Raw genomic sequence first — 9,158 nt, 5'->3', positions numbered from 1 at the left:
TGACAAATAGTGCATCTGCTATGTAGTGACACGGTGCCTAAATATAGAGTAGAAAATGGAGCAGAAGAAAAGGGCACAGTGAGGACCATAAATATTCAAAGTCCATCTACTGAAGGCTGGCGAAAGCATGGTCCAAGGAGAAATCTTCTCTTTTCATAGACTATATGCTTAACATGGCGCCACTGAGCTGTACTGCTTTGGCCTCACATTTGGATGTTTCAGATGGTGGATGCTCCTGTGCCATTTTGTCTCAGATCTTCATTAGAAAATGTTACTCTGAATCATGCTATTAAGGATGATGGAGAGAGAGGAAGAGAAAGAAAGAAGAGTAATGGATAAGCATTTACAGGTTCTGCCCCCCCCCCCTCCATTCGCCCCCGCTGCTAATATACTCGTCTCCTGAGGGAGTTGTATCCATCATGGGGACGGCAGGGCTGTTATGCCACGTCGACTCGTGCATGTGAACACAAGGTGACTCTGGAAGAGACACAGCTCATGTGTGCCCAGTCTTATAAATGCAGCCCCATGTTTCCCCCATAAAGTGTCTATCAGCACCTTAATGCATCTCCCAGTGAAAGTGACAGAGCCTGGGCTTGCACATTATTAACTCCAGACATTTTTATGAGCCGGTGGAACAGAGTGCTCCTTCTGAATAAGATATGTTTCCAGTGTTCAGAGGCTGTATATCAGTCTTTTAGTTTTTGGCACTGCATGACAAGCTTCTGATAAGCAATGTTTTTACTGTGTTTTTACATGAGTCTAAGCCTGCAGACTGTGTCTCTGTAAATATTGTAGTTACGTCATTATTATTCTCCAGTGGGATCAAAATAAATTAGGTTCATTAGGTTTATGTCACCCATTTGTTTTCATGGGAAAGACATCTATATTCATGTTATGTAAACAGTGTTTACAATGATAAATTGTGCCATGGAATCATAAGCAGCTTAGCAGAGTGGGGTTAAAGGCACAAACGAAATTGGCAGGCTCATGATAAATGCATGGGATTTGTTTAAAATATTAATCAAATATAAATGTGCAATGAATTTAATAGTGGCTTATTCCTGTGCTATATTTGGAACCAATTCTGAGCCATGCATTGAAGGCTCAGAGAAATTAAAGTAAATTGGCACAAGCTTGATTCATGTGTTGAAGGGGGATTTTAAAATTCATGTAGCAGAAGGAAAGCTTCGTAAAAATTATCTGTGAAGTTTCAGTTTTTTCTTCAATTAGTGGGCGTTCACACTGGGGGAAGAATGACAGGTAAAAAGATTACAATTAATCTTAGTGACAGGACTTCAGGACACAAAATCTTATGGCTCGTGTGATCTGAAACATGTTCCAGTGGCTGTATCTCAGGAGACACCCAACCTGTTTCAAAAACGAGGCATAATAGCACCGCTGGGGGTGCCAGCACATGAGACACCGGGATGGAGGAAGACGCCCAAGCAAGGCAAGTTTGGAAATGTCAAATCCGTGGTGGGTAATAGAGTTTGCAGCGCGCCTCACGCAGCCAGTCAGTTGGCTGGACTCCGCTCAGCCTCTGCCGTTGAGTTGTTTGGAGCCTGAGCTCAGTGTGATACTGTGCGTAAAGTCTACCTGTCAGACGCGGCAGCGGTGCCACAGCAGGCAGAGCTCAGCGTGCAAAGTCCATTCTAACACACCCGGACTAACTGTGCCTTTTCAACGGATACCATATGTTGTGCTACGATGGCAGTTTCCCCCCAAAACTGATAATGTGAAGTAGAAAAAAAAAAAAGAAAAAAAAAAAAAGAAGGTGGGTCCGTCCGTCTCTATCGACTCAGTTGTGCCGGGGAACGATGCTGAACAAACCTGCGGGAGGATCTTCTACTACAGGTAAGATGATTTTCGCATTCGTTTAGCTGCTGGTATCTAAAAACTGTTATTCTAGGGTAGATATGAGGTCTGTCCGTGACACAAAACAGCAAAAGAGTGAAACAAATATGTAAAATTCCCTCATTAACAGGTACATAAAAATAAAATAGGTAAAGGACGTATTTGATATTTTATGTGGAATAAAAAAAGGTGTGATGTCATCAAAATATTTGTGTGCGTGTGTGTGTGTGCGTGTGTGCGTGTGTGTGTGTGTGTGTATGTGTGTGTGTGTAAGAGAGAGATGGAATGAGCTATGTATGAATAAACTGTAGTAAACAGACAAAAACAACGGACAAAGAGAAGGTGGAGAGACAGAAGGTCTTCATGATCATTAATATTTGTTGAATCTGAGCACACGCTCACATGAGCTGAGTGCACACCTTCTCATGTCAGATGAATTATTTGTGGATGTGGCATGTGGGTTTTTGTTGTCTAATGTAGTGTGTAATGGAATTCCCTGTTATCTGGTGAGTGGTGCAGCTTCATGAGAGAATGGAAACTGCTGGACACAGTGTTGGAGATAGTGAAGCCTGAGTCTTGTGCGTGTGGGCTCAGATTCACAGCCGCTGGCCCCAACATTATTCATGCTTCTCCACGCCAAACCAAACAGCTCCTAAACCTACTGTTGCTGCAGGAGCTTTTGTTTGTCATGAGGCCACATGGGCCAAAGGGCGCCTGTAGATCTGCAATGTCTTCTGTGGGAGTAAGGAAATCATTGTATATGCAGACAATAACTCAAACCGATGAGATTTTTAAGAGCTGGACTGTCAGAGGCAATGATACAAATCTTGAGGCTATAGTTTGTAATGCTGTTGCACTCAATGGCGTTGCATTATATGGTATTCTAGTTATTATGCCCTGCCCCTGTATGCCCGCTTCCTTCTTTGCAACTCAATCACCTCTCCGACCTCATAAGTCAAGCTCTTGCCTCTAATCTGTGGAAAATCACTAAATTGTCTTGTGTATTTCCACCCCGGGGCTCATTTCTCACTACAGCACTTTGAACAAAAAAAGCATGAAATGACTCTGACTTGATCTGCTACTTTCTACTAATTCCAAAATACTACACAGCTGCTTGATGGGCTTTTATCTTATTTCATCATTAGACACGGGATGAAAGATTCATTTGATAGATGCGGGCCAAGAGAGACTGGCCATTGATGCTGGATGGTAAATTTGCTAAACAAAAATTGTGTATTTGCTTACACAAATCTGGACATGCTCAGCTCACACAGCCTCTCATTGGTGGACCTTTTGTCTCAGCGACTGCCTCTCCTAACAGTGTTACTGTGTTTCTTTTACATAAAACACTAATTTTATAACTGATCTTCCACTTCATTTGTCCTGCTGCTCTCCAGCTGCATTTGAAAACACTGAGGAGGAGTCAAGGAGGCCAGTCAGACTAGTCAGAGTAATCAGTATGCACTGGGAAATACAGCAGCACCTGCCACACACTTTCCCCTGGTTTCAACATGGGCAGCTGTGACAAGTGGGGGATATTTTTTCCCCTACATGTTTATATGAATCTGGGAGTGTGAGATGCAACAGTTGAACATACAACAGATGGTGATTTTATGGCCCAGACTGGCAAGAGCTTGTGAGATGAATGCTGATTGCCAAATAAGATTTCCTGCACTGAATTCATGTCCAAGAGAGCTCATTATTATTTAAAAAAAAAAAAAACTCATGTTGGACAGACTGGATAGCTACATTGCATTTAGATTTACTTTCCCATGTTTGTGCCATGATTTAAGTGGACTGTTGTTTCTCTCTTATAAGGTTTTATCATTCTATTCTTAACGTGTTTTTCCAGCTGCCAGACTGCCACATCTTTCTCGGACTTCATCCTCTCTTCCACTAGACGTCTGAACCTTCCATCGTCATCATGGAGAGCCTCAGTGAGCTCCAGAACCCCCTGCTAGACAAAACCAGCAGACACGTGGTCCCCAACGACTACCAGGGTTACCAGTGTGACTACCCGAGCCAGCCTTACCAGGACAGCCTCATCGGCTACTACTACACCGGGACTAATGGCAAGCATAAGACTCAGCAGTTCCTGGATGCAACATCCCTGCATCTAGCCGTGGAGGCCTTTTACAGGCCCAACTTCATCCTGTACAAAGACGACGTGAGTCTTCACAGCAAGGACTCCAAGAGTGAGAGCTTTGAGACCACTTTCACAGAGAGTAAAGACACTGTGTTGGATGGAGGGTCCACAGAAAACTGCCAGGACAGCGTGCAGGGAGAGAAGGATGTGAAGATCCAGACGGTGTCGTACGAGGTGGAGGATGAGCAGGGTCCTGAGTATGAGGTCAGAGGTCACTCTAGAGCAAAGAGTGAAAAAGGCTTGTACAGTGCTTTAGTGGTATCTTATCGAGGAGATTTAGGTGCCCTATTTACCAAGTCTCCATAAGCAGGATATATTTCAGTTGTAGTCATTCATGGTTATATACTCTAAGTAGCAGAAGTAGAAATAGTTATACTTCAAGTTCCTCACTCCTGCTACAAGCTACAAGGGAATAATTACTGAAACTACACACGATGAACAGCAAGTAAGAGCAATTTCACAATGTTTTGAAAGAGTAATTAGAATATTGAGTTGCTTTTCGAAATTAAAGGCATTTCAACACTTAATCGTAACTGTCAAGGCCATATTTCTGCAGAAAGTGAGTCATGCTGCGTACACTGTACTGTAGTGATGCTATTATTTCATTTACCATTCTAACAGACTGCCAGTCTGATTGATACTTATTTCTCGCTCTAAATGGTCAATTTGCTGGACTCTTTCAAATCCAGCGCAGGGTAATTGTACACTTTTGTCTTATAATTACATTCTTAGAAAATGACACATCTGATTTGATCAATCCAGACTATATCTTTTAGGACTATAACTACACTCTCAAAATAAAACCGTGACAGCGAAAGAGCAAAGTCTTTTCAGAAGTGGTAAAAATCTAATTTCACCCAGGGACGCTTGTGAGACACCCAGGGCTCTAAGCTGGCAGAGGAAGAAGTATAGCACTCTAACTGGGCTGATGATTGCACCAGCACTTGTCACTCGGAGGCCTGGCAGATAGATAGAGACATGGCAGTGAATGCCATTAATGCCATAAGTAATGACGCGCTTTGAGGGTATTAAGCAGGACTCTGCTGATGCGTGGCTGTTGGAGCAGGTGAGCCTGGAGATAAAGTTATTCCATGTCAATTCAAAAGAGCAAATTAATCTGATGAACAGATGAAAGTTGTGTTTTCAGCTGGAATATGAGACTTTTTACTCCTGCACCTGCGTTTCTCTACTTTTCCTTCCTGTGTGTCTGCATGTGTGCGTGCGTCTCAGCGCTAAGATTCATATCCTTTGGTTCATAGAACCACACAAACATGCACACACTATAATTCAGGCATAGACATTGGTACGAGACTTGTAGAGCATGTGCCAGCTGTATATTGATGCATTAAGCAGCTTTGTATGGAAGTGAGTCAAAAATTTGGAGCAAGGGCATAGGTTTGCATATGGACGGTAGAGACATGTCCCTACCAATATTTTGGGAGGACAGAATTGTCCTTACCAATATTTGAGTTAGATGTTTGGAGTGAAGTCACATTAGATCATTCCAATGTGCCCTCCAAGAGGCTACGTCAGTCTCACGTCATGTGAGAATATCACAGTGGTACCTAACGTTACCAGAAAAATGTCAACTGATGTTATTTAACTATGTTAGCTAGCATTAACTAGTAATCTGACCCTGACTTCTGTCTTCTCTAAGGTAGGTAGGTTGATAGCAGGAGTAAACGTAAAATGGTGGATGAATCAAAGTATGAGTTTAATTTCTGTAGAAAAATCCCATGAAGGTGTCACAATGAATACTACGCTTTTATGCTTTTTTATTCCTTACTATACTATGACGTTTTTATGACTTTTTTATGCCTTACCTTACTATGACTTTTTTAGGCCTTAATATACTATGACTTTTGTATGAATTTTTATGCCTTATTATAGTATGATGTTTTTATGGTTTTTTATGCCTCACTATACTGTGTGATTTTTATGATTTACTATGCTACAGCATTTTTATGCCTTACTGTACTATGATGGTTTTTAGCTTGAAGTGAATAGAATTTTAATGAGGATTGGTAGTGCAGTGGTTAACACAGTGGCTTCCCACTCAGAAGGTTCTGGGTTCAAATCCTGGACAGTTCAAAGAATCGTACATTTACTAAACAAAAAAGTTTAATTAAAATTTTTATGCCTTGCAATACTATGACGTTTTTATGACTTTTTTATGCCTTACTGTACTATGACTTTTTGTGCCTTAGTATACTATGACTTTTGTATGAATTTTTAAGATTTTTTAAACTATATATTTGGTGAGGAGTGGTAGTGTAGTGGTTAACACAGTGGCTTCCCAATCAGAAGGCTCTGGGTTCAAATCCTGGATAGTTCAAAGAATTGTACATTGACCAAATAGGAAAGTTTATTTTAAATTTTTATGCCTTGCAATACTATGACGTTTTAATGACTTTTTATGCCTTGCAATACTATGACGTTTTAATGACTTTTTATGCCTTACCTTACTATGACTTTTTGTGCCTTATTATACTATGATTTTTGTATGATTTTTTATGTCTTACTATACTATGACTTTTTATGCTTTTTTATTCCTTACTATACTATGACTTTTTTATGCCTTACTGTACTATTGCGTTTTTAATAACTTTTTTATGCCTTATTATACTATGACTTTTGTATTAAATCTTATGACTTACTATACTATGACGTTTTTATGAATTTTGTTATGCCTTACTATACTATGACTTTTGTATGAATTTTTTATGCCTTACTATACTGTGTCGTTTTTATGATTTGCTCTGCTACAGCATTTTTATGCCTTACTATACTATGATGGTTTTGACCTTGAAGTGAACAAGTTTTTGATGGGTAGTGGTAGTCTAGTGGTTAACACAATGGCTTCAGAAGGTTCTGGGTTCAAATCCTGGACAGTTCAAAGTATTGTACATTGATCAAATAGGAAAGTTTAGTTTAAATTTTTATGCTTGCAATACTATGACGTTTTTATGACTTTTTTATGCCTTACCTTACTATGACTTTTTGTGTCTTATTATACTATGACTTTTGGATGAATTTTTATGTCTTACTATACTATACTATGACGTTTTTATGCTTTTTTATGCCTTACTTTACTATGACTTTTTTATGCCTTACTGTACTATGACGTTTTTAATAACTTTTTTATGCCTTACTATACTATGACTTTTTGTGCCTTATTATACTATGACTTTTGTATGAATTTTTATGTCTTACTATACTATGACTTTTTATGCTTTTTTATGCCTTACTTTACTATGACGTTTTTATGCTTTTTTGTGCCTTACTTTACTATGGCTTTTTTATGCCTTACTATACTGTGGTTTTTATGATTTGCTATGCTACGGCATTTTTATTCCTTACTAAACTATGACGTTTTTATGACTTTTTTATGCCTTACTAAACTATGGCTTTTGAATGAATTTTTTATGCCTTACTATACTATGACTTTTGTATAAATCTTTTATGCCTTACTATACTGTGTCGTTTTTATGATTTGCTATGCTACAGCATTTTTATGCCTTAATATACTAGGATGGTTTTTGCCTTGAAGTGAATTGGTAGTTGATGAGCAGTTGTAGCGCAGTGGTTAAAACAGTCGATTGCCCTTCAGAAGGTCCTGGGTTCAAATCCTGCACAGTTCAAAGAATTTTACATTGACCAAATAGGAAATTCTAATTTAAATTTTTATGCCTTACTATACTATGACTTTTTATGTCTTACTATACTATGACTTTTTATGCTTTTTTATGCCTTACTATACTATGACGTTTTTATGCTTTTTTTATGCCTTACTTTACTATGACTTTTTTATGCCTTAATGTACTATGACGTTTTTAATAACTTTTTTATGCCTAACTGTACTATGACTTTTTGTGCCTTATTATAATATGACTTTTGTATGAATTTTTATGACTTACTATACTATGACTTTTTTATGAATTTTTTTTGCCTTACTATACTATGACTTTTGTATGAAATCTTATGACTTACTATACTATGACGTTTTTATGCTTTTTTATGCCTTACTTTACTATGACTTTTTTATGCCTAACTGTACTACGACGTTTTTAATAACTTTTTTATGCCTTACTATACTATGACTTTTTGTGCCTTATTATACTATGACTTTTGTATGAATTTTTATGACTTACTATACTATGACTTTTTTATGAATTTTTTTTGCCTTATTATACTATGACTTTTGTATGCTTTTTTATGCCTCACTATACTGTGTCGTTTTTATGATTTGCTATGCTACAGCATTTTTATGCCTTACTATACTATGATGGTTTTTACCTTGAAGTGAACAAGCCCTTGATGAGGAGTGATAGTGTTGTGGTTAACACAGCGGCTTCCCACTCAGAAGGTTCTGGGTTCAAATTGTGAACAGTTGAAAGAATTGTACATTGACTAAATAGAGAAGTTTAATTAAAATTTTTATGCCTTGCATTGCTATGACGTTTTTTTTTTTTGTTTTTTTTTTAGGTATATTTTTTTGGGCTTTTTATGCCTTTATTTGATAGTATAGTGGAGAGAGACAGGAAACGGGGAGGCAGAGAGGGGGAATGACATGCAGCAAAAGGCCGTCCGATGCGGGATTCGAGCCGGGGCCAACTGCAGCGAGGACTGTAGCCTGCACACATGGGGCGCCTGCTTAGACCACTACACTACACGACTCCCCAATACTATCATGTTTTTATGACTTTTTTATGCCTTATTATATTATGACTTTTGTATGATTTTTTTATGTCTTACTATACTATGACTTTTTATGCTTTTTTATGCCTTACTATACTATGACGTTTTTATGCTTTTTTATGCCTTACTGTACTATGACGTTTTTAATAACTTTTTTATGCCTTACTATACCAGGACTTTTTGTGCCTTATTATACTATGACTTTTGTATGAATTTTTTATGCCTTACTATACTATGACGTTTTTATGAATTTTTTATACCTTACTATACTGTGTTTTTTTTATGATTTGCTATGCTACAGCATTTTTATGCCTTACTATACTATGATGGTTTTTACCTTGAAGTGAATAAGATTTTAATGAGCAGTGGTTAAAACATTGGATTCCCCCTCAGAAAGTTCTGGATTCAAATCCTGCACAGTTCAAAGAATTGTCCTTTGACTAAATAGGAAATTCTAATT

The 9,158-nt window shown here is 38.2% G+C and overlaps 1 protein-coding gene across 1 annotated transcript in view; it reads left to right on the top strand.

Annotated features, from left to right (window-relative positions):
* The first annotated feature begins 1,362 nt into the window (after positions 1-1,362).
* The window catches only part of LOC111663158 (synapse differentiation-inducing gene protein 1-like), an 18,381-nt gene continuing 10,585 nt past the window's right edge, over positions 1,363-9,158 (top strand). Inside the window, exons 1-2 of the mRNA XM_023417245.1 lie at positions 1,363-1,854; positions 3,707-4,204. Of these exons, the coding sequence (XP_023273013.1) occupies positions 3,779-4,204 (426 nt within the window). The 5' untranslated portion in view covers positions 1,363-1,854; positions 3,707-3,778. The remainder of the gene's footprint in view (positions 1,855-3,706; positions 4,205-9,158) is intronic.

This window comes from Seriola lalandi, unplaced genomic scaffold (assembly GCF_002814215.2).
Source record: "Seriola lalandi dorsalis isolate HSWRI2012SDOR001 ecotype SW California unplaced genomic scaffold, Sedor1 jcf7180002054573, whole genome shotgun sequence".
Taxonomy (NCBI): Eukaryota; Metazoa; Chordata; class Actinopteri; order Carangiformes; family Carangidae; genus Seriola; species Seriola lalandi.
The sequence above is the reverse complement of the archived record's forward strand: the minus strand, read 5'-3'. Positions and strand labels throughout refer to the sequence as shown.